The sequence below is a fragment of the Heterocephalus glaber genome, unplaced genomic scaffold (genome assembly GCF_053883595.1).
Source record: "Heterocephalus glaber isolate CG9 unplaced genomic scaffold, H.glaber_assembly_v1.0 deba00000281, whole genome shotgun sequence".
NCBI classification, from domain to species: domain Eukaryota; kingdom Metazoa; phylum Chordata; class Mammalia; order Rodentia; family Bathyergidae; genus Heterocephalus; species Heterocephalus glaber.
This window is the reverse complement of record NW_028258139.1, coordinates 22,572,639-22,598,320: the sequence shown is the minus strand read 5'-3', so window position 1 is coordinate 22,598,320 and position 25,682 is coordinate 22,572,639. Positions and strand designations below refer to the sequence as shown.

The 25,682-nt window shown below is 34.0% G+C and overlaps 1 protein-coding gene across 33 annotated transcripts in view; it reads left to right on the top strand.

Moving 5' to 3' along the window:
- Phf20l1 (PHD finger protein 20 like 1) overlaps positions 1 to 25,682 on the top strand; it is a 68,997-nt gene that overhangs the window by 13,630 nt on the left and 29,685 nt on the right. For 7 of the 33 annotated variants that reach the window (XM_021251843.2, XM_021251830.2, XM_087187540.1 and 4 more), the window contains 9 exons: positions 3,799 to 3,970; positions 4,119 to 4,203; positions 8,020 to 8,108; positions 8,326 to 8,415; positions 12,851 to 13,064; positions 13,766 to 13,894; positions 19,388 to 19,470; positions 22,970 to 23,222; positions 25,234 to 25,422. In XM_021251843.2, coding sequence (XP_021107502.1) covers positions 3,799 to 3,970; positions 4,119 to 4,203; positions 8,020 to 8,108; positions 8,326 to 8,415; positions 12,851 to 13,064; positions 13,766 to 13,894; positions 19,388 to 19,470; positions 22,970 to 23,222; positions 25,234 to 25,422 — 1,304 coding nt within the window. The remainder of the gene's footprint in view (positions 1 to 3,798; positions 3,971 to 4,118; positions 4,204 to 8,019; positions 8,109 to 8,325; positions 8,416 to 12,850; positions 13,065 to 13,765; positions 13,895 to 19,387; positions 19,471 to 22,969; positions 23,223 to 25,233; positions 25,423 to 25,682) is intronic. The other 26 variants (XM_087187567.1, XM_021251872.2, XM_087187588.1 and 23 more) reach the window with 11 other exon arrangements.

Sequence of the window (25,682 nt, the reverse complement as noted above, 5' to 3'; positions counted from 1 at the left end):
TTTCCATTTCGTCCAATTTGCATACATTGCAAAGATCTTGATACTGTGATTTTCTTCTAAGGTATAATTGATAACCAAATTAAATATAAACTTTAAGTGACTCCTCATTTGTAGAATAAAAGATCATTTCATTACTTTGTTATTTCATAGCCCTTCAAGTTTTCTCCTTTAACAGCCTTACTTTTTACCATGTAATCTAGCCACACAGGGGTATTTCTTATTTCCTTTAAATGTCTCACCAGTTTCTAACCACATGGTCCTTGAGATCAGATACCACAGTCTGTTTGTCTCTGAATACTGTCAACTCTGTTAGCACAGAGTCTCATGATGATAAGGGACACTAAATAAGTGAATTTTGCACCGTGTATGCACTTTGCTTTGTTTACGTCTAAATCCTTGAACTGGCACCAGGACAATGTGGAACATGTCTCCTTAAGACTTGCAGTGGACTCTTCAATTTTCTCTACTCTGTTAAAACATCTTATGTAAAATTTTGTGTGCACTTACTGTACTCTGTGTGATATCATCACTCAGATACAGGCCTTCTCCCACTTCTCCTTTTGGCGTGGAGCGTAGGCTTTGTGCCAGTCAGTCTTGGCTTTGAGTCGTAACTGCATCATATATGTTCTTGGACTGGTCTTCATCTGTTCAAGGAGACTATGTTATCTATTCCTTAGTTTGTTCCAAGATCAAATGAGAAAATGTATGTGAAGAGCACTTGACATTCAATAAGATCAGAGTCTTAAAGATTCAAAATTTTATTAGTAAATCTTGTAAAAATTAAAATACATTATAATCCTGGGTATTTGTGTTATTTGTCTAATTCTTGGCCCTTATCCTGAGTGTACCTATCAATCCCTAGATAATTATATAGTGAGTATAATAGACTGTGACTTATCTGAAGAGGTTCCCCAAAATATAAATTTTAATCTGGTTCTTGCATCAGACATGCTGTGAACCAGAAAAATTTGAAATATTTTAGGAAAACCATAAGTTACTTAAAAATGCAAACTAGGTTTACATTATTTGAACTCATTTAGATTCTGAATCTTTACTAAATTGAATCATGTTATGAAAATAGAGATGTGTTTAACTATTTTACTGTGGACTATTCTCGCTTTGAGAAATGTTTCAAATATATAGAGAAGCACACATTTAGAATTTGAAGGGCCCTGCAGACTAAAGTCTTTCATTGACAAAATCACTTCATAGTACATTAATGGCTAATGAATGTTGGGATTAAAGGGGAACCTTATTCCTTGGCTTCCCTGGATGATATTGACAGTCTGTATCTTTTAAAAACCAGAGGGCCAAAAACAAAATCAGAGCAATACTGCCAAAGACAAGCATGATAGCATTGATTCTCATTGCATTGAGTTGACCGCCTAGATTTTCTTTAATGATGCTTTCCCTTGCCTACACCACTTTCCCCCCAAAAAATGACCAAGATCTAACGTAATGTTGTAGTTGAATCAGTGGCCCTCAGAGATCTGAGGAAATGTGCAGATTGTGGCTTCCTGTTCCCAGTAAATATTCTCTCTTTGGCTGTTGTGTGTCCTGTCACTGTGCTCGGTGCTGGGGCCTGGAAGGGTGAACATGACTCCCTTATCCCCAGAGTTCTAGGGCACTTGACTCAGGCTGGGCTCTCTCTCAGTAAATGTTAGGAGATATTCTGCAGTAAGAGGGGCTACCTGTTTCCCAAGTGTGGTAAAACTGAATGCTTTATCTTCATCTTGTTAACAGCATGAAGAGGTCTTTTTTTTTTTTCCATTAACTTTATTGGTACAACTTTATTGGGACATTTTAGGTATACAGTTCAGTTACATTCATCACTGGGATCTTGTGCCATTACATGAGTATCTTGGTCCTTATTTTTTTTCCCTTCCCCTGCCCACCCTTCACCCCCTCCACTCTTCCTTATTTACAAAGACTTTGTTTCCATTTTTTTCCTTTTCTCCTATTTTTTCCTTTCCCTTCTTTCCTTTCCCCTACCCCTCCCACTTTCCCTACTCATTTAGACTTTTTCTTCCTTTTTCACAATATCAATTATACATTTTGATCCTTATTTACACTTTTAGTTTTTCACTCCAGAGAAACTATTCGGTATTTACATGTGTGTCCTATTTATTTCACTTAAGAGTATCGTCTCAATGTGCATCCACTTAGCTATAAATATCTCTAGTTTCTCATTTTTTGTTTTGGTACGGGGATTGAACTTGGGACCTTGTGCTTGCAAGGCAGATGCCGGAACTACTGAGCTAACCCCCCCGACCCTAGTTTCTCATTCTTCATGGCTGAGTAGTACTCCATTTTATGAAGAGGTCTTTTAATAAAGAAATCAGTTTAGTTTTTTTTAATCCAGTATTTCCTTTGCTTATTTGATCTTTTCTTTTCTTTTTTTTCCCTTGCTGTCATACATAACAGTGTCTCAAGGGATATAAAATGCCCTACAGCACTCAGTTTGAGAACCCGTACAGAGATGGGGTAGGGATGATAAGGAGATTGGGAGTAGAGAAGTCTCCATGCCAGAGGTCACATGTTAAAGCAGGTCCTGAGTGAGGAGTATACCCTGGAAGGAAGGGAGGTCAGGGCTGGGCAGAAGGGACAGGGTGGACAGAAGCATAGGTGCTGGCTCATGGCATTTGTGGTGTGGAGGAGGAAATCCAGGTAGCTGAGTATCATGAAAGAGAGCGGGGCTGTCAGAGAAAGTTCAGGGCCATTTAAATGTATAAAAGATCTTGATACCATGAATATAGGGTAATGAAAGAGGTAGTGATCTATGTCACAGTTAGTCAAAGTCTGTTGGGCATTATAAAGCCAGTTTTCCACAGAAAACAGACTCCAGTTTTATCAGAAATTAGCAAAAAAGAAAAAATAAACTATTATGGCTGAATCATCTCCCATGTGCTGTGATTGAGTTCTTAATGTTATTTAATCATCCTTTCCAAAAATTTTGAGTGATCGGCGAATATTTACTATACTACATTAGGAATAATGAGCCAATTTTTCTTGTAAAAATTTTCAAGTGAACTAATTTCTATTTTGGAATTAACCTTATAGGAGAATCATCATATGTGAAGACAAAAACCATATTTTTATATATATAAATTTAAGGCTTTACTCAGTCTGTCCTTACCATCATTGATGTTCATTATACAATATTGGAAAGTATAGAAAAATGAAAAAAAAAAAAAAAAGCACGCTTATGTCGTATAGAGACAGATGTACATGCCGGTATATTTATATTTTTTTCTATACTCTATATATCTATAATTCTAAATACAGTGTTCACTTTTTTTTACATTTTTCCACATTAAAAATTCTTTAAATCGCATTTAAAGGACTAACATTCTTTTCAGGAGATATGCCATAATTTGTGTACTTATAGACAATCTTCAATTTTCCCCAACCATATTTTTAGATGGTATTCTCTTTGCTATTGCAAATAATACTTTATGTATACAGTCCTAGAATTGGAAATTACTGAGTCAGAAAAGTAGCAATATATTTAAGGCTCTTGAGGCGTGTTGGCACTTTATTTTTCAAAACAGTGCAGTAATTTAAATTTCTACTAGGAGTGTATCAAAGGGTTTACTTCCAGATCTTGAGAGCAGTCATTTATAAAAGTCAACAATAATAAATCAAACTTTGTGACTTTGATAGTTTAAAATATGGACATGTATATTGTTTTCCTTATGTTTTTAATGGTAAGCAATAGTTCTGTGCAATCTTTCAATTTAATACATTGAGTAAAGTTTAAAATGTTTCCTTTTATACGAATTGTTTTTATTTTTTGAGGTATCCATCACGAATTGAAAAAATCGACTATGAAGAGGGGAAGATGTTAGTCCATTTTGAGCGCTGGAGTCATCGTTATGATGAATGGATTTACTGGGATAGCAATAGATTGCGACCCCTCGAGAGACCTGCACTGAGGAAAGAAGGGCTAAAAGAAGAGGAAGATTTTTTTGTAAGTAGTAAGCATTTTCCACTGGCTAATCTTGTTAGATATGTAATGGCATATTTTAAAAGGATTCTGTTAAGTTTTACAAAAGCCTGTTTTTGTTAAGGAAATGCTCATTATACGTGGAATTGATCTTAAAAGTTGTTTAAAATAGGATTTTAAAGCTGGAGAAGAAGTTCTGGCTCGTTGGACAGACTGTCGCTATTATCCTGCCAAGATTGAAGCAATTAACAAAGAAGGTATGTATTTGAAGTGATCTGAGTCTTAAAATGGAGTTGATAGTAAAATTTCACTATGTTTTAGTTTTATGTAATTGTTACATATAGTGTTTTACTTCTCTGTGTTTTATGTTTTACTGAATGAATTTCCTGCTAGTATTTTTTGAGAGCATTTAATTTGTAATATATTGTATAGAATATGATGGTACATGATTTACTGCCTCAATAAAAATTTAAATTAGTAGAGGTAAATAGTTAAAATTTTTCAATTTTCAGCTTACACAGCTACATTATTTGCATTTTATAGCTACTTCTTGGTTTCTAGTTTGTGGCTGTGTTAAATTTATGATTATCTCAACCAGAGAGTAAGGAAAGGTTGAAGATAAAGGGAATTTCAAATCAGTTTAACTCTTGAGCGAGTCACATACTGTATTTTCTGAGGGAAGAGTATGCAACTTTATCAGTTTGAGGATTTTCTTTATTGTGCCTTAGTTCTCTCCTCTCATTAATACCTATAGATGACTGAGTTGATTTTCCTAATAGCCTTTGGGTAGACATTTGTTAGAATGTTAGAATATTTAGTATTAAGCAGGTATTACTGAAGTGTTAAAAAATGTTGAAAGTAATATAGAAATCAGCCATATACAGTGTTTTACACTGTAGTCCCAGGTACTTGGAAGACTAGGGCAGCAGGATCACTTTAGCTCAGGAGTTCAGGACTGGCTTAGGCAGCATAATGAGACTCTGTCTTATAAAACAAAACAAGAGGGAAAAAAGCCAAAATCTTCTGGGCTGGGGATGTAGTTTAGTGGTAGAACACTTGTCTGTCATACACCAGGTCTTAGGTTCAATCCCCAGCACAAGAAAAAAAGAAAAAAGCCACACAGAAATCAGATATATTAGTATGAGATCCTAAGGTAAGATTGGAAATCTTTTGGACAGATAATGAATTTAAAAGTAGAACTTTCGAAAGGCATGAGAATTAATACTTAAATTATTATTGGAAATATGCATAAGTACTTTAAAACTTCTCATAAAAATATTTAAAACAGTTGTGACATACTTAACGTGTATTTTTCAAGTCAGTTATCTGTTAGCTTTCAGTTACAGTTATTTCCTAAATTTGACCACCTGTTCATTGTTTTTGCTGTAGAAACTAAATGACAGCTTCTTGCCAAGGATATTTGATCTAAGTAAGGGGATACTTCCTTTAAACTGAGTTGTGAAAGACATAAGTTAGTTAAAGAGGGCATGCAAAAGCTTTTCTGCCAGAAAATATGGTGCATGGAAAAGAAGTGAAAGAGGCACCCTAAATTAAGGAAATGCATATTGTTTGGGGTGAGGAATTTCTTTATAGGGATGGAAGAGTGGGAAAGAGACAAGAATCTATATGTGAGGTATCACATAATCTTGCTAAAGAATTTGAATGTTATTTGGAGATAATGGGAGCTATTGAACAAATTTAAGCCTAGGATTTAAACTAACAACAAATGAGAGAAAACAGGAGATAAGAGAAAACATTTAAAAAAAATAATAAATGTTTGATGTGAAAAAATATAGTACTGTAACTTGAAATCATTGTACAACTTTACAAAGATCTTATTCTCTTTCATTGTTTTTTGTGAATTAAAACCATCAGCATAGGTATGGTTCATTACCAGTTACCTTATTACAGAAAAAGTAGAGAAAGATCTCAGCTATTAGTTGTGCAGTTTCTTTCTTGCATGGGGGCCTGAATCTCCCCGTGCACTGACACTTTTGTAGAGCCATGTTATAAAGCTCATTTGCTCACATGTTGTTCAAAGTGGCCCATACTGTCTAGCCAAAGCCTAGCACAGAGTAGGCAGAAATAGTCTGTGGCAGGAAAGGAAGACATAATTCATCTGTTTGGTAATAGGATCTACCTAGAACAAAACAAATCAGAACTAAACAATGTTCTCTTAAAGCACAGTTCCTTTCATTGTGGAAGGCTTTGGGACTTTTCCTTTCCTAGTTCACCTTCCCCAAGTGAATGCATGTGCAGTTGTGTGAATACATATGTGTGTGCATACATGTTCCACTCAGAAGAGCACCTGTCATCTTGATCCTGTCCCATTTATCCACAGACATGTAAGATAGAAAGATCAGGTTACTTTGGTGGAAGAGTAATAGTACTGGTCTGTGACTACCTCCATTTCAGGAGGAGTTCCACTGAACCCTTAGCTAAATATTCCCAGTCATTGTATGTCTTTTAAAAATCTCCATTAGATGTACTGTGTAAAATTTTAATTTCTGTGTGCCCTGCGTAATGGATAAGACTGCCTCTTCAGCCCCCCACCCCAACCCAAGAGAAAAAGGCAAAAGAAATTCAGTTTATTGTAAAAGCAAAACAAAACTAAGAGATGTGAACCTTTTGATATTTGGAATACAGCCTGTAGACTTGACGAGAAGGGGCCAGTCAGTGTGGACTGGAGTGATCAGGGAAGTTTTCATATTGCAGGTGGCCCTTGAGGAGTGGGTAGGGCTCAGGCTTCATGCAGGAGTGAAGGCAGCACACAGCAGAGGAGATAGCATGAGCAGAGGTGGGAGGGATGAACGCCTGGATGAGGGGCTAGGCAGCAGCCTGGGCTCCTCTGGAATGGTGTGAGCCAAGAGGAAAGACTGTTGCAGGAATGATGGGGTGCAGGGTATGCAGACAGTTTGACATTCTCTCAGAGTATGTCTGTTGTCTTTACATCTTACCGTTCACCTCATTAGTTGTTTCTGTAAATTGGGATTAGATATTTGTGGTGCTTAACAAACATTATGCTAACTTTAGAAAGATAAGGAGTGAAATGTTGTTAATCAGATTACAAAATAAGAAAAATCTTTGCCTAAAGAGACCATTGGCTTTGGTATCAATTCCAAAAGCATTAATCATAAGTATCACATTTCTTGTTTATGAGTCAAATACCTGTTTACTTAAGGTGCCACTCTGCTCTCACTTGAGAAACAGTAGAAAAACATTCATCCAGGTAATGACAGGAAACCATTTTAATTTCTGGAAGGATAAAATCTATATAATTTTTTTCTAATAGTCCTGGCTTATATTGACTTGAAAGCAAGTCTTATGTAATAAAAGGTGAGTGTATTTCAGAATCTACCTAGGAGTGGATGTGCAAACATGAGCTTGAGTTATGAAAGTAGGATCAGTTAGTAGGAAAGGCCGTGGGCGGCATGGCAGCGCTGAGAATGTCCACTGTGGCTCTGCTGCTGCTTAGCCGACTGCCGTACAGTGCAGTATTTGGCCTTCCTGGAATTCCATGTCCTGATTCACACATGAAGACATTTATCTAAATAATTTGTAAATGATTTTCTGACTTAAAAGTCTGGGAATCTAGAATTTTTATATGCCAGTTCAATACTGTTACCAAGAGAATAATCTCTTCCTGGGAAGTGATGTTTTCATATGTCAGCTCTTTCTCTCTGTTACTGTTTTGAAGGATATTTTCCAAGAGAGAAAATGATCATTCTTGCAAAAATATTGTTTTTGTATATAATGATTTTAATTTTGTCAGATTACATTATAAGTCTAAATATATTTAAATTACTACAAAATAAGTTTTAAGATTCTTCGATAAATGTCAGAATTGCAACTAACTTACAAGACTTAATTTATGCTCTTTAAGGGAAATAGTTCAAAGGTGATTTTAGAAAGAGAAAATTTAGTAAACTTGATGGAGTCTTTACAAGGGGTATATGTTTGCAGTGTTGTATTCATAAAGCGTTTATTTATGTCAGGTCACTCCCTCCTAGCTTCAAGTGTTGCTGTAAGGTTGCATGATATTTTCTAATGGTTGCAACTTACTCCTGTTTCAGGAACATTCACAGTTCAGTTTTATGATGGAGTAATTCGTTGTTTAAAAAGAATGCACATTAAAGCCATGCCTGAGGATGCTAAGGGGCAGGTAAGAGTGTTTAGTATTCCAAGCTACCTAAAGGGATGTCTTCTTGAATGATGAATGATCACAATATATAAATACATTTTAAAAGTGAAATAATTGTAGGGTTATGTGCTGATAGCCCCAAATAGCAGCAAGGAAGAGAAGCTTAGAATGTAAAATAAATTATACACTTGATATTTGCTTCTTTGGTTTTAGACCTGCTAAAGTTATAGGTCACTAGTTTCTGTTCCAGGTGAAATCCCAGCATCCACTAAGCTGGTGTTGTCCTATCGACCCAGCTGGATCGTGTAACCAGTCTATGGGAAGTGAGGTAAGTGCCTTTTTAAAAAATTTGTTTTATGTGGTATATAGTATCATTTAGAAAGTTAATTTTAACATTAAATTTTACATTGACTTTCTTATCTTCTTCTCCTTCTACAAATCATAGTTATTCATCTCCCTTTAAAAGGCGCTTACCTGACACTCTGTAGGCGGTCTCAGGTAGGGCTCTCTGAGTCATATGAAGGAAGCAGTGCATTATGTGCTTTTCATTGCTTAAAGCAAGAATGAGCAGTGAGCATTCGAAGGAAAAGCTGGGATGGAGTTAAAACTGTGATTCCATTTGTTGATTATGTTTCCGGAAATATTGGAAAGAAAAGGTGCCATTAGAAACTTATAAAAGTATTTTATGTTCTGCTGTTATTTGGGATTTTCAGCACCTGGACCTACAATTAATTTTAAGAACTTGAAAGTAATCTGTAAAAATGTCTTAACACAGAAATATGTTGCATATTTATTCTGTATCTTCTGACAAAAATGTCACCCTGAAATGTGTTTTTATTGCCTGGTCAGCTTCAATTAAGTATATAAGCATTTAGCAGTCTAGAATATAGATAGCACCACATTTAAAAGAAATTATTTCTGAGGAAATCTTCTGAGAAATGTTACTGTTTTAAATTACCTTGTTTTCAAAAATTTACTTATGATCAGCTTTAGAATTACCTATTTATTAATATGTAAATGCAGTTTAGAATGAAAATGTTTTTAGTTGGAAATTGCTTTTTGTCTTTCTGCATGTCTGTATAAATAAAATGTTCTTTTAAGCTTTCAGTGGTGTGATTTCTTACACAGAAAAATCAGGGGTCTGTTAGTTTTTGAGGGGCTTTTAAAATTTAGTGTCATACTCTTATTATTCAGACTTCATGAAATAACACTAATATTATTGCCTTAAAGCTTTCTTTTTTAGAAAGTGGGGCATTGAGCCAGTTTGGTTTGTGATAAAATCACAGGCTGTAGGTATTAAATTTATTGGCTCTTTATATGTATAAATATTTTTGTCACACCATGATGTATGTTAACATTAAAATCAATGCAAAATGTAAAACTACTGAAAAAACATTTGGGTAGCACTATACTTAATTTTTCTTTTTTTTCTTCATAATGCTTAATTATAGACAGATTAAAAATATTTATAGATTTTTTTTTTTAAAGTCTGCCCTCATTTTTTTCCTCAGGAAGAGTTTTATTTTTATCTAGGATCTATGCTAAGCAAGGTGTTCAGGCAGGGCTGAGACAATCCTAAATCTTGGCAGATTTTGAGTACTTTGATAATCCCTTTATAAAGACCTAAAATGAAACTTCTTTTGTTAAGCTAGCAAAAAATAATGCATCAAATAAATGTACTGTGGAAGTACTCTTCTCTAAACTTTCTATAGGACCCTTATAAATTGAGACAGTACTAACAATATGACTTGTGTGAACTTATAGAGTAGTATTCTCAAGCCTAAATAAAAGCCTTAATGCTATTATTTCTGGCTTTGAATCAGTTGCTTAATACTGGTCAACCTCTCCCTGTATTCAGAGTTCAGCTTGATTACAGAGTTTAATGTACCGTGTTGGATTAGGAATAAGCTGTGGTCCTTCTTGTGCGGTAGCTGTAGGTGTTTTTCTACTGGGAAAGAAGGTATGGGAGGCACATTCACTGTCCAAAGTAGAACCTTCCTCCCCTCCCTCCCTCCAGTTTTTCTTGTACATGATTTTGAGTAGGGTGGTGGTGTTGACCCATAAATACCTATGAAACTGACACATTTTATGGGGTGAAAATCAATTCTTCCAACTAATGAGTTACCTTCTTACTATTACTTCTCATCTTTCATCCTAATAAAAACATAGCAGCAGTAACTACGGGGTGAGAGATTGATTTGTTCATTACATTAAATTTGAAGTCTTATAGCCACAGAAGGACTTGATTTTTCTCTCCTTTTCTTTTCTCCCCCTGAAAGTGTGCTGGTGTAAAACTCACATTGTGACACAGCAGTGTGGATTGGCTCAGAAGACCCTTTACTGGCCACAGAACAGTTTTGCATAGAATGTGTCATTGGATTCTCACAGCACATCCTTTCACATAGGTGTGGCTGATACATCATGTGCAGAGTGACTCCTTGAATCCAGGTCTTCTCATTCCAAACACTGTGTGTGTGTGTGTGTGTGTGTGTGTGTGTGTGTGTGTTTTCCTGTACACCTTTTTCTACAGTGAACTAGGAAGTATGTCATTATTCTAATTCAGGGAAAGGTTATGCTTATTTTATTTGTCAGTCTTCCTATTTAAAAATATATGACAAAGCCAGTGTAGTAGTGTGCACCTGATATTGCAACTATTCTGGAGACTCAGCTAGGATTTTAAGTTCTAGGCCTGCTTAGGGAACACAGTGAGACCCTCTCTTAAAAATACAAAAGCAGAATAATAGGAGGAGTTCTTTAGTCACATGGCTATAATGATTCCCATGATCAACAAATTATATAATCAAGCTTTTTTTAATATTTAAATTTTGAAGTTGCAGTATGATTTTCTTTTTTCTAGTCACCTCCTTATTGGAAATAGAAAATAGCTTGGCAATGAAAATCACTCCTGACATTTTCCAGCATTACTTTAAGCACTGATTATTTCCCCAACAATGTGGAACTTAGAATTATATGTTACACTCTCAAAAAGTCAGTAAACACAGACTCTCTGCTGCGTGAAACATTACTTTGCTAGTATGGGTATACTTACTCCATTTGCTCTTTCTACTTTATTGATTGTTCTTTCTTCATTTTTCTGTTGGTGGTGCTTGCTTTCCTTCCCATTTGAATGTTAGTCTCAAGACTCAACATAGCTCTAATCCATTTAGCTTCTCATCCTCTCGCTGAGCTTTCATCCCCCGTTCCTTTTCCTGTACGCTCTTGACTTCCATGCCTTTTTAAAGTGTTTCCCCTGTTGCTTAGAAAGCTCATTTTCTCCTTTTAGGTGACATTTTCCCTACAAAACTCTGCTAACTTTCTCTGTAGTCAAAATTAATCTTTTCTCTTGTCCCATAGTATTTTATGTATTCCTTTATTGTCTTCTGCCACATTGCCTGATGGTTAAGTTTAATTTCCTGTGAGTTTCAGTTGGACAGGACCAGTTCTTCTTTTATCATCTGTCATCTCTTGAATGCATAGCATGGTTCCTGGCTTATGTAGCAGTATATTCAATAGAAAATTGGTGAATGGACGTGTTAGGTGCAATCACATGATGTTTTCAGTTTATTTTAATCATGGGGAGGAGGGAAGAGATAGTTTTGTTTTTATATAATGGCTTATTTATCTTCTCATGTGTTTTCAAGGCTGAACAGCCATTAGTGTTTTTTGCTTACTTAATTTTTTTACCTGTAGTGATTATGTATCAAATGAATAAAATTCATTGGTGTTTCGAAATTGTTTTCGGTTCTTAGGTTAGGAGTTTAATGTGTTCTGTATTTTGGATGAATCTGGTCTGTGACAGAACTTAGTGGTCTTAGTGGAAAATTAGCTCCATACAGATATTACAAATATTTGTTTTAAAAAAAAATCCCTCTTTGATTCTGAAAATTAAAATATTAACCCACTTTATGCTTTTTTACATCTTTCTATATATTTTGTAATAAAATTTTAGTTAAAATATTTAGCTCAGTGGTTTCATCGCCTGCTGTGCAAGCTCAAGGACCGGAGTTCTATCCCTGGTACCAAATATATATATATATATTTAGCTACAAGTAAAAACTTAAAGAAAATATAAATATTTGCATCTCAAACAAATGATATCTAACACACTTTCATAAAGTAGTACAATAGAGAAAGAGAGATTAACCTGGATGCTGACAGTGTGTGCTTTAACTTGGTCAAGTCTTGCAGCTCTGTTTTCCTTCATCAATAATATAGACCTGTTGTGATAAATTAATTCTAAACTTTAAAAGTTTTAGAAAGTGATAAGATCATACTTTAATTTCCATGAAATTAATGATGATTTGAATGCAGCATTCTTCCTGTAATAAGGAATAATTTGGTCAGTGGGAATATATCTCATTAATTTTCACAGGACTGGAATGTAAGCATTTTTCTCTTCTTTTATGGTCTGTTGTATTATGAGAAAGAAAGATAATGTTGGATTTAAGTCCTGAAATAAGGTAGAGTGTCATGTTTGTCATGGATTTTCAGTTATTTTATATTTCATTCTTGTGAAAAGATATCAAAGGAATACATGCTTTTGAATAATTTCTTATTTTATGGAATCCAGTTAGCCTATTAGATTATTAAATTTGATAATCTACTATATCTATGATCTACCATGTACATATAGTTAACTTGACTTTTACAAATGGTTATATGTGAACATAGCTTTGGAAATGTGATACATATTTTTACTCATTATTGTAACTACATTCTGATAAATTTTTAATACATTACCTGTTTTTGTTTTTCCTTTGGAGGACTGGATAGCATTAGTCAAAGCAGCTGCTGCAGCCGCAGCCAAGAATAAAACAGGGAGTAAACCTCGAACCAGTGCTAACAGCAATAAAGATAAAGAGAAAGAGGAGAGAAAATGGTTTAAAGTACCTTCAAAGAAGGAAGAAACCTCAACTTGTATAGCCACACCAGAAGTTGAAAAGAAGGAAGATCTTCCTACATCTAGTGAAACATTTGGTATAAAATAGCATTCCTATTTCCTTCCTTTGGTCCTGATAAACTCGTAGTGAATAAGTTCAATCCCTTGGCCACCTGTAATATCAAACTTATGAAATCAGTAGGCTTTTTTACCTAGCATAATACATGGCTAATTTTATTAGCATCTTACAAATAGATTTGAAGATTAATTATATCATTATTCAATGTTAGATGCTGTCAATATTCTTGAATAGGAATGAGTTGTAATTTTGATTTGCAAATTCTGTAATAGGTTTTTGCTGAGTTTTTTTTGTTTGTTTTATTTGTATTTTTTTCTTTAACCTTTTAGGTGCTTTGCATACATATCTGTATGTTTTATGGCAAAAGCACTGTTAGTCTTTTATTGTTTTTCTTAAAGAATACCTGCTTAAAGCTGGGCGTAGTAGTGTACATCTGTACTCCCAGGACTTGTAAGGCTGAGGCAGGATTGAGAGTTTAGGGCCAGTCTAGGCTACATAATGAGACCCCGTCTCAAAAAATTATTTTTCAAATTAAAAAATAATTAGCTTTATTTCTGATGCATCAGTCTGGAGGGATTTGTGTTCTTTAAGTTCTAATCAAGCACTAAGTGAAAAAAAATGATTGAACAAAGCATTTTTTATTATTTTACTGGTTTTTAAAAATCATGTGTTTTAAATTTGGATTCTGGATAAAGTCTCATATATTTGTTCTGTTAAAAGTAGGACTTCATGTAGAGAACATCCCAAAGATGGTCTTTCCACAGCCAGAGTGCATGTTATCAAACAAGAGGAAAAATAATCAAGGCAACTCATTTCAGGCAAAGAGAGCTCGACTGAACAAGATTACTGGTAAACTACAATGATTCTTTTTTGGGGGAATAGAGATTTCATTTTAGAGCAGTATATTTTTAATAAAGTAAAATGTACCATTTGTGTATCAGTGTACTGAACTGCTAAGAAAGTTACTTTTTGGTTCTTCATAGTAAATGTTTTTCAACGCTGTCAGCTTTCTCTATTGTAAAATGTGAAAGATAGCACAAATTTTTCTACCTACCTCACAGGGATGTTGTGAGGATATTGATAAGCTCAAACACTACAAAATTGCATAGTTTTTGTATCACTTTGGTGGTAAGAGTAGTTTCTATAAGAAACTATTTTGTCAACCTATGGTGACATATTATCCAAGATTCTCAGTATTTTATGTCAGCATTCTTACACTTACCCATACTCATTTAAGGATGGAACAATACATGTTTGGAAAGATGGAAGTCTGAGTCACATTCATTTCCTGAATCATCTGTTAATTCCTGATATAAAAGTACTTCTATGAAGTTTTAAAAAGTTTTTATTTCTGCCCTTATCTTCTGATTGAGCCCCTGAATCTAGCCTTGTTTTCATGTGCTTTCCTGTGACTTAGGATGTAGCAATGCTAGAGTAATGAGGAACACTGCCAGTCCTAGCCTACTTAGTGTTCACAGAAGAGGGGTTTACAGTGTTGGAAGCAGGGCCCCTCATGCTAGGCCCTGCTCTTCCAAGGCCTATTCAGCCTCATTTACCAGGTCTTAAAGAAACTGTAAACATACTTCTTTTAGTATATGTTAAAGGGGAGTTAAAATATCTTAATGATTCAGTCATATATTTCTTTCTAAGGACAATATGGTTTTTACCACCTTTAGCCTAATAAAGCTGTGTAAACCTTTGTGGCATTCATTTAAAATCTTTTGAAGAAGCTTGGTTTTATTCTCAAATATTGAAATAAACATAAATTACATGTTTCCACAATTTCTGAAGAGAAGAAGCCTACTGATACATACCTCAAGCTGAGAGTTGTTAAGAACCACTCTTGCATTATACTGTTCATTTAAGTGATTATAATTGGTTTCAGCAGGTGAGAATATTCAGTGTGTTTCCATTTGCTCATATTATTTCCGTGCTTTTCTCTGGTAAAGGAAATATTTGCCCCAGAACAGGAAATATTTCAAGTCATTTTACCCATTAAACCTTTTCCTTAGAAAGTGTTAGTCTTGGAAAGAACCAAAATGTTCTCTAAGCAGTTGCTCTGATGGCAGCCTGAAACTTCAGTTTTGCCCTAAAATGTGGACCCCAGTGCTACATGCAGGACAGAAGTGGAATAGTACTCCTGACTCTGGGATGCAAAGATTGAAACAGCATTGTTGGAGGAGTCAAGATCAAGAAAGACGGAGTGACTCTGACACGATATGACTGCCAGCTTACCAGCGTCGTGTTTTTTTTCCTTCGGTCTGGGTAACATGCCCTGCTTTTAGTTTTAGTCAATATACACATATACCTACTCTTAACGTGCCTTATTGGAAGGTTCAAGTTCAAATTCAACATTTAAATCAAAAAGCGAAAGAAAAGAAAAGAACTTGAGTCTGTGGTGATGCATTATCTTTGTGTGGCCGTGGAAAGGACAGTGATGAGGAAAAAAGGACCATTTTGCCATGCACATCAAGTTATAATCCTCGTTGCTTAAAAACGCCCTGTGCCTTCTGAGGAGGGACTTTCTCTTCACATTTCTTTAGGAATCTTAAACATGATTGTTTGGCAACAACAGCAATGCATAAGATTTTATGAATGTTACTTCATTATGGTCTTTTCCCTTATTTCCTCGAAGAGTTATGTGTGTGATAATCCTTTTAGGAACTTACCTCTCTGCATCTATTTTGGATTTCATGTTACAACTATGTCATGCAAAAAGACAATAGATATTGTAAGATTATCTTCAGTGGTTGAACCTCAAGCTTGCCTCTGTATAATAAATTTCATGTATGGTCCGTAAATATTGATGAGAACTAGTACAAAGTACCTCTTTTGGAATGCTGGTGTGTTTTAAACTTCTCAGGCTCACCTATATGTGTCTTTATGTTCCATTAATACTGAGAGGAATGGGGTTTAGGGTTATGGTATCATGCGCTGATAAACCCCTACTCTTAGTTCTACCTGAAAAGAAGTGAATCTGCCACTGGATAAATTTAATTCTTTGTATATTCACATCTTCCCCACAATAAATACAGTGATTCTAGATCTGATTTTGTTAGAGAGTAATGTAAGTTTGGCTTTTTTGAATTTCCAAATAGGTAGACATTGAAAATACAGTTGCACTTCTAGTGTCTTATTTTTTATTATATAATAAAACTTATTGATAGTTAAATCATATGCTATATGCATATTGATTTAAAATAGAGAATTTTTCTGGGCTTGGTAGCACATGCCTGTATTTCTACCACTGGGAGGCTGAGGCAGGAGAATCACTGCAATTTTCAAGCTTGTACTGAGTACAAGATCAGCTGAATTGAGATCCTGTCTCAAAAACAGAACAAAGCCAGGCACGATGATGCCCTCCTGTAATCCCAGTATGTAGGAGGACAAGGCAGGAGAATCACTACAAGTTTGAGGCAAGCCTGGCTTACATATTAAGTTAATTCCTGAACCTGAATGACAAAACTATACCCTGTCTCAAAAAAAGAGACAATTTTGTGTAGAAAATCAGGAGTTAATACCTTTGGTACAAAATTGCAAACGAATTGAATTAGACTAGATTTTAAGATGGAAATTGTTAAGGGGTAAAAGAAGAAATAGTAACGTTGAGTGAACGATATGTTTCCCCTTGTATCTAGGAGTTTCTGGACATTCTACCTCTTTAGATGGGTGTTTTCAATTTAAAGAATTTTTTAAAATACAGTCATTTTTTAAATTCTGGGGTTTGAATTGACCAATAATATGTTATTGACAGTAATGTCAAAGATACTTGATTTTTGATTCCAGCAGAAAGACTGTGTTTTGAAATCCCTGGGTGAAACAGAACAACAGTTGACCAGTGCACTGTGCTCTTTCTGTGTCTCACAGCATTCCAGGAGCTCTGGCCCCACTCTGTGTGTTCCTGTTGGCAGGGAGAAAGGGACTGCCTTTTATATTTAGGTAGAGTTTTGTGAGGTTCTGATTTTGTTTGTGGGTAGGACTGATATGCAATTGATACTCTCCTTCTACCTTGTGTTTAAATACAGTACTACCTCAGTTTAGGAACTTAATTCATTCCACAGTTGTGGAAAAGATGACCATGTTTGTGTTCATGCAGGAAAAATGACCTCAGTCTCGTCACCCGATGTGGAATTCGAAAACAAAAACAAAACTTTGCAGGTGCTTCTGTTTGGGAACCAAATCGTTAGCAAACAAAAGTAGCAAGCAGAAGCATTCGTGAACTGAGACACCACTGTAATTTCTTAAAGCTGTATAATGTATTCTTTTAAGATTTTCTGGAGGATAGCCTGTTCATAATATATCGATAATAAGTACTTACAAATAATTAAAATGAGTTTAATTTGTTTCTATTTCATTTCAATTATTCTCATTTTGTGTAGATTTTACAGTTCTTCCTAGAATGTTAGCAGGTTTAGATAGCAGTTTGGACTGCCTTTTAAGGTAGAAGTAGAGTCCTCTCTTCAAGTACCTGTTTCATTATTTGTCTCCTCTTGTTATTTTTATTTAATAACTTAGAGTTGGCATGCATGTAAAGTCCACAAAACTTCATTGATCATATTTGAGGCTTTTGAATTCTCTAGAGACCAAGTATTGTATTTTTAAGTAGTTTTTCTTAAATGCTTCATTATTTTCTGCTTTATTTTTTTCTTGCCACGACATTACATGGGAATGGCTTTTCATTTATTGACTCTGTAATATCTTAATGTAAATCAACAAGTTATAGGTGAATTATTTGCTTTAATTCTTGTGGTACTTACTTTTCATTTTGTAGTTTGTGATCCATACTATCTATTGTTGAACATTAAAAACTTTTTCTACCACCTACATGAAAGGAAACAAAATAGAAGACATAAGCATATTGAATAGCAAATACCTGTCTTGTTTGACTAGCCCTTAGAAATAGAACCTCTACTAATTTCCTTGCAAAAGAACTTGGTTCTCTAATTTTCTTCTTTATTTTAATCATTCATAGATTCTCAAGAATACTAGCTGTAGAAGAAACACCCAGTTAATGTGGTTTTAAATGTTAAAAGAAATATTCCGTGCTATTTTTTTAGTTATGTAAAAGTATGTTCAGGTTATAATTGGGATTGAATTTATCACTTAAAAACATTTTAAAAGTTGCTTACTTACCTTTTTTTCCATTTAAATCTATACTGTATGTAGTATAAGACAGGAGCAAACCATGTAAGTTGTTTTCTCAAACTGGGCTAAGTACATTGTTATTATCAGTCATTGATGATCAAAATTGTTCTTACTGGCTTTTTCTTTATGTTTCAGTTTGAGCTCTAGATATTCAGCTTGCCAGTAAAGGAATGGTGCTTTTGCTTAAACATTTAGCTCTAGTACTATGTCACAAATACAGTTTTAATGTATGACTTCCTACTGAGCCAAGACAGAATACACTCTACAGAGTGTGGTATTTGGGGACTCCTCTTCTCCTATGAAATAATGTAGACAGCTTCACTAAGAAAGGTGGTATAATTGCTGTGATAAGTTTACTGTTATATTGTCAGTTGCTATCATGCTTTGTTTGAAGCAGAACTTTTTAGGTGGCCTTCTGTGAGCAAGGTGGCTATAAACAAAAACAAATACACGTCCTTATACAGTGCTTATCCACCTGGCTTCATTGAAGGTACTGACAGACTTAGCAAGGAATTTTAACCAAGTAAATATTTTTAAATTACTAGTTCAAACAGCTTTTTAGTTTTGTGAAATCATGTATATTCCAAATATTCTGTTTTCTAAAATTGAGAATTAGTGATATGTGTTGAAGAAAACAGGAACTTCCAGTTTTTCTCATCGTGTGTAGATTGAAGCTCTAAGTTAAGGGAAGGAGCCCTGCTTTTTCCTGCTAACATAAAATGGATCCACTAATGTTTTGGGGACTTTGGTAAGAAGATAAGATGTAACTGAAAATAGACATAAACACACAAAGCTTAGGTTAAAGGATCTAAATAAAGTTAAAAGCTAGGAGCATATTTTAGCTACTAATAAAACAAAACTTATTTTTGCCCGTAGTACGTTTTATGAGAATCAGCAATCTAAGCAATAAATCTCGACTTTTGAATCACAGAATTTTTAATTTTTACAGTGTGTGTGTGTGCACAAGGGTCCTAAGAAGAATAGTTTTAAAAGCCCAGGTAACTGTGTGAACACTCTGAAGTTCTGCTTGCGTGCCTTGACTTATTAAAGGTGTTTGTATTTTTGAAAAGGGAGCATTTGAGAATTTTTACTGTGTAGTAAAAAGTATGAGATAATGGTGCTAAAATTTTTGAGAAGTTAATTAGGGTGATATCAGTATTTTTTCTAATAAGCCATTTCTGTACAATTTTTCTCAAGGTTTGTTGGCATCCAAAGCTGTTGGGGTGGATGGTGCTGAAAACAAAGAAGACTACAATGAAACAGCTCCAGTGCTGGAGCAGGTATGAAATGGTAGCATTTGATTTTTTTCAAGGTTCCCACTGGAATGATCACGGAGCTGTAGTATCTACGTAATTGAAATTGCTCTTTTGATCAGATACGGGAATAGGAAGCTAATTGATGATTTATTTTTAACTCTGCCTTCTTCAGGGTATACAGATAAACTACAGACTTGATTAGTGTTTGTTTTCAGTAGACTGGCATTAAAGCCTTTGTCTCCAAAATTGGAAGGCCTGAAGACAGGCATCCCAGGGTATAAACTTCCAGCTGGATCACCTTTAGCTTACCAGAAGACCCTTACACAAATACTTTTCATTTGTGAGTTAAAACAGGGTTTTTTGACATCAAATAAAGCTTCTTTTGTAAGAAGTTTCTTTTATATTGTACAATTGGTGTTGTTAGACTATGTGTTTTATGAATTGATCAATGAGCCATACATTTTTGCTAGGATGTATATTTTAATAACTACAATAAAAAAGAGAGTTTAAAAAACTATTAAGGGTCTGTCTTTAAACCACCTAACAGGAATTTAAAAGTGAAGGTTGCAGTTGCTAGAATTTGCCTTGGCTACCTTCAGATTCCCACAATACCTGTACATAATGAACTGTGTGCATGCTTTTACATTCTCTAAGGGCTTAACTTCTTAGGCACTGTAAGACTGTAAGAACACAGTAATAGCCATAACTGGATTTCCGTGGTTCTCCTGTTTTAAAATCTGAGCCTTAATGTAGTTTTAATATATCCTTTTTGTATTATTTTGATTTTCTTTATTAGTAGCCTAATAAAGAAGGCTTTAAGATGAGTATCTTTTTGCTCTTCTCTATATGCGTTTTAAAGATAGTCCAAATTTAATTGATATTGTATTGAGTTTTTCAGTGTTATTTTAGGCCTGATTTAATAACAGTGCATTGTTTGGGTGCCTCTATTAATGTTGTATTAAATCAATGGTCTTTTAAATTGATTAGTATGTCAATAACTCATCTTTTGATTTTTTGTTGTCATCAAACGGTTAAGTCCTTGCCGTTGTCAGTATATCAACCAAATTTTAAATGACTTTTTTACTGTGTACTACTATATTCATTGTCCCAGATATAACAATATTTTGTACAATCACCACTGTTATGATATTCTCAGAATGCAATATATCAGGGACTTGGGTAATAAAATGTTTCTGGAAAATTCATTACAATGTCAATTTTTCATTACGCACAATCTTGTGAGGTGAATGTGGTTATGAAAATTATTATATGTGGGAAGTTAGTATAGGGATCAGTACCCATATCAGAGAGAAATACAGAAAAATGCCAATTTGAAATTGAGTTAAAAAAGAAGGAAAATGGAATAACTCGGCTATTTGTATATGCATAATTAAAACCTTTTTTTGAGAGTTCTTGCCAGTTTTGTAACAGAGACCAATAATCATTAATGAAAATGTTGTAAATTATTTAGATTTTAAGGAACATTATGATGTTCCCTTATTTTTTATTTGTTATTCAGGTTGACTTCAGTGTGAAAATGTTTTGTAACGAAACTGTTAATTTTTATGCTACATCTTAGCCTTGCTTCAAAGTTAAAAAGCCGAGTTGTAAAGCTCTTAGTTACATCTCACTTCATATCAACAGTAGACCTGAAAGAGAAGTATTGATTGTCACTAACTTTTATTGTCCTAATGATTTAAAATAATGTCAGTTATGACATAAATTGATAGCAGGCCTATAGCCAAAACTTACTGTGCTAATGGATTTATTTTATTTATATTTTTTAAAAGATTCAAACTATGTGGTCTTGAACCTCATTCTTAGATTATTAATTATAGATTATTTAATTGTATTAGGGAAATGTCATGTTACATTTACTTTTGGATAAAAACTTGCATTAGATGCATAATAATTCAGTAAGTTTTTAAAAGTGTTTAATTTGTCCTTGTTTAGAAGTTAAGCACCTTATCAAGATTAATTTAAGTTTAAAATCTTGTTTTATAACTTTGTAACTTAAGAGTAATGAATGCTGTAGTGATGTCTTTCACAAATGTGAAGATGAACAATAAAATTGTTTATTTACAAGTAATGGCTCTAATTACTTTTCTGGCAACACCTTTTATGACAAGCTTAGGAATACTTTCCATTTATGGAGTACTTTTTCGAACGATTAGTCCCATTTATACACATATATGACAAGTAAATTAAGAAATAGAAATGAGAACTGAATGAATGGGGCACTTGACACCACACCTTTTATGTGGTATGTCCAGCATGCCATCTGTAGAGCATTCAACAGTGCCTTGCTTTCATATCAAGTATACACCTTTTTCCCCCACCCAAATTTGAGGGCCTTTTCCTTTAGGGGGAACAGAATTATTTATTTGGTCCCCAAACAATGGTCTTTCATATTTCAGAGAACAGCAGACTGCAGATTTGGTGGTCATTCTTCAAAAAATATATGGAAATAAAAAGGTTTTCTTGGGGACAACCATGTTGTTTGTAGCGCTAGCAATTTGACTGACTTATTATAGTGGCCTATCCTAGATTTTTTAAAAAATGTGTATATTTTGCTCTCAGATACATATATCAGGAAGAGAGGAGATACAGTATAAGAATTCCAGCATGATAGCTTGCAAACCTATCCAATGTGGCTATTTTCTGTTGTCTTTGAGACACATGCACCCATAATTTTACATATGCAGGAAATTTTATGCCAAGTGAATAAAAATATTCTTTATGAAAGAACTGACAAAGTTCTAATTTTTTTTAAAAATATCAGTTGGCAGGAAGAAGGTAAAAACTCTCATCTAAGAATGCGACGTATTTTGTTTTTAAACCCAATGTTTTTAACTTACACTTTTTATCTCTTTGGTTTTTTTTGTTGTTGTTGCTTGTTTTGTATTGTTTTTAGTCTTTTAACTCTCTATTGCTGGTAGCTCTGATTTCATGATGCATTATGCTTATGAAACTCTAGCTTTCAGCACTAAAATGAGTTAAAGATGTTTTGTTAATTTGGTCATTGTTTTCCTGTTGAGATCTTTCTTTAAAGAGGAACTGTCTACTTATGGGAAATGTCCACATTCAGCTTGATAAAGGAAATTATTTTATAAGAAAACATTTGAAATTCAAAAGTTTAAATGTATTTTGTTAATGCTCAAAAACATGATAATGCTGCTTATATACTTAATTATTAATGTCCCTGAGAATTTTCATTCCAAAGGAGATACATTTCAATTTACTACTTTAAATATTTGTTTAGTATATTATTTTATATTCTGAAAATATAAATAATGTAGCAAAAATATTAGACTGAAAGTTGACAGTATCCCTTTAAAGACAACTTATCCAACTTTTAGTTAATAATTTGTGGGGTTCTTTTTGGTTTTTCATTTGTAATAGAAATGTTATATGTTGCTTAACAATGTTTTGGATACTAAAGTTGCTTAACAATCAAAATAGAATACAAGAGCCAAAATGAAGAAACCAAAATAAAAATATCAATTTTTTATTATTTATTCAGGCGATTTCACCTAAACCTCAAAGTCAGAAACAAAATGAAGCTGACATTAGCAGTTCTGCCAACACTCAGAAACCTGCACTGTTATCCTCAACTTTGTCTTCAGGGAAGGCTCGCAGCAAGAAATGCAAACATGAATCTGGAGGTTCTTCTGGGTGTATAAAGCCCCCTAAATCACCACTTTCCCCAGAATTAATACAAGTCGAGGATTTGACGCTTGTATCTCAGCTCTCTTCTGCAGTGATAAATAAAACTAGTGAGCACAGATTTTTAAAAAATAGTTCCTTATCCTATAAGATACATTAAAATAATTTGATTGTAGTTATATTGTATTTTTATGAAATTGCTTTTTAAAAACTCAAATTTAAGTGACTATGATAGGGAAGACTGGAAACTAGGGGCAAAAATCAGACATTTCTTAACTGATTAATTGTTCAGAGACTGCTGCTGGTTGAGAAACCTTACCATCCAATAACACAAACTCCACGGAAGTTGGACTCTCCTCAAATAATAATCAAAGCTCAACGAGAGGCCTGATTCATTACAAAAAAAAGACAACCCCCTAGAAAGAAAAAAAAAAAACAGATGTAGAAGAACTCATGTTAAATATTTTAACTTAATTATTAACAATTCCTATGCTTAGGCATAGTATCCCACTTGTCCTCAAGACTGCAATACGTTTTATGAATTCATGTAACATTTACAAAACAGACTTGAATTCAGTGTTCTTAATGAGAGAAGAGTGCCTCCCTTATTATATTTTTAAATATTTTACTGTTTCAGTACTACTAACTTAGTCTTTTTAAAAATTACCTTTCGTTCTCACTTCGGCAGCACATATACTAAAAACTTACCTTTCGACATGGTTTTGGATACATATGACAAGACTTATGTTAACTCTGAGTTCCTCACATTGATATTTCAAGTTAGAGACAGGAAAAGCAGTGATTTAGAAAGTGACGGGGTAAATGACACTTTTTGTTTTGCTCTTTACACAACAAATAAGCTAGTAACATAATCAGTAAATGAGTATGACACATTTCCTTAAGAATTATTCTGTATTGTGTCTTCCAGAATAAGAATGGTGGCCTTGAAAAAACTTTATCAAAAGTATTCTTTTTCATTCAGTTGCCATATATACTATTAAATTTTTTCAGTTACTGATCAAAAAATTTTTTGTTTTTATTTTGTTCTTCTAATAAATGGTTACAACGATGGGAACAGAAAACCTCAATTGTTTATTCATAAGCTGCATTTCATTATGGCATTTATCACGAAATGCTGTCAGTCACTAAAATGTCCCATGACATTGGTAAATATTTTATTTTCAAATGGTCTTATAACTTGGTATTATAACTGCATTATTATAACAGTTGGATTTTATTCTTTCATTTTTTCCAATTACTATCATGCCCTTTTCATTTTTACTGTTGTAAAGTTACTCTCAAATATCCCAAACGCCAGCACCTTTAGAGTCCTCTCATTTCTTTTTTCTAAATTAGCATGAATTTATTGGTTTATGTAATCTGCCTATTCTAAACCAATAGATTTATATGCCAAGTAGAAAGAAGAGATCTCATAAAAAAAGGTCTACAAACATTTGTATTATATTATTAAAACATGCTTAAGTGACTCAGTAAGTTGTTAAAAAATAATAATATGAAGACAAGAATAGTGTCATACTCTTAAAATTTTTACATTAATTTGTTTGTGTTCAGTTTTTTTTTTTAATGAATCAGGCCAAGGCATATATTTTTTAAAAATCTTATTTGGGACCATGAAGATGGGATTCAAGTATTTGCATTAATTTTACTTTGGCAAGTAAAGCACTAACTATACTCTATGAAAGAGTTTTATCACTTATGCCCTTTGTCCCTCTTTTTTCCTAGATTTATAGTGTAGCAAAAGGGATATATATATATATTTTCTTTTGCTGTCAAGAAACGATTTTCCCAAAGGAAAAATGGAAGTTGACACAATGATCTGCAGTTAAAGAATTGACTTTAGTCTGTCACTTGGGGGAGCTGCTTGAAATTAATGTTCCATGTTATTTTCTTTTAGTTCTAGTAGGTTTTAAATTTTAGAATTTTTGATTAACTCTTTGTAAATAGGGCACAGTTTTTGCCTTTCAACATGCCATTCCTTGTGGATATCTTAACATCATCAGAGGGCAGAATATGAATCATTTTTTCCCATTTATCTCCTTAAATATTTTAAGATGATCCTGGTATGTATCTGCTTCGTGAACATTGAAGATCTTTTTCTAGGTCCTCCACAGCCCGTGAATCCCCCTAGACCTTGCAAGCATAGTGAGCGGAGAAGAAGATCTCAGCGGTTAGCCACCCTACCCATGCCTGATGATTCTGTAGAAAAGGTTTCTTCTCCCTCTCCAGCCACTGATGGGAAAGTATTCTCCATCAGTTCTCAGAATCAGCAAGAGTCTTCTGTACCAGAGGGTAATGTATATTGATTTCCTACAGAACAAAACATACAGGAAGATAAGGAAAAATCTAAGAGATAGATTATTAGAATATTAAGAAATTTCTACTTTTTCCTTCTTACATATTTTACAATGATAAGCACTTCATTTACTCTACAAATATGTATTGAGTGCCTTCTTTGTGCCAGGCACTGTTTAATGTATGCACCACTATTCCACAATGATAGTAACCGGGCCAGTTTATCTGTGTTGATATTCTGCTCCGTTCTTTGTTTT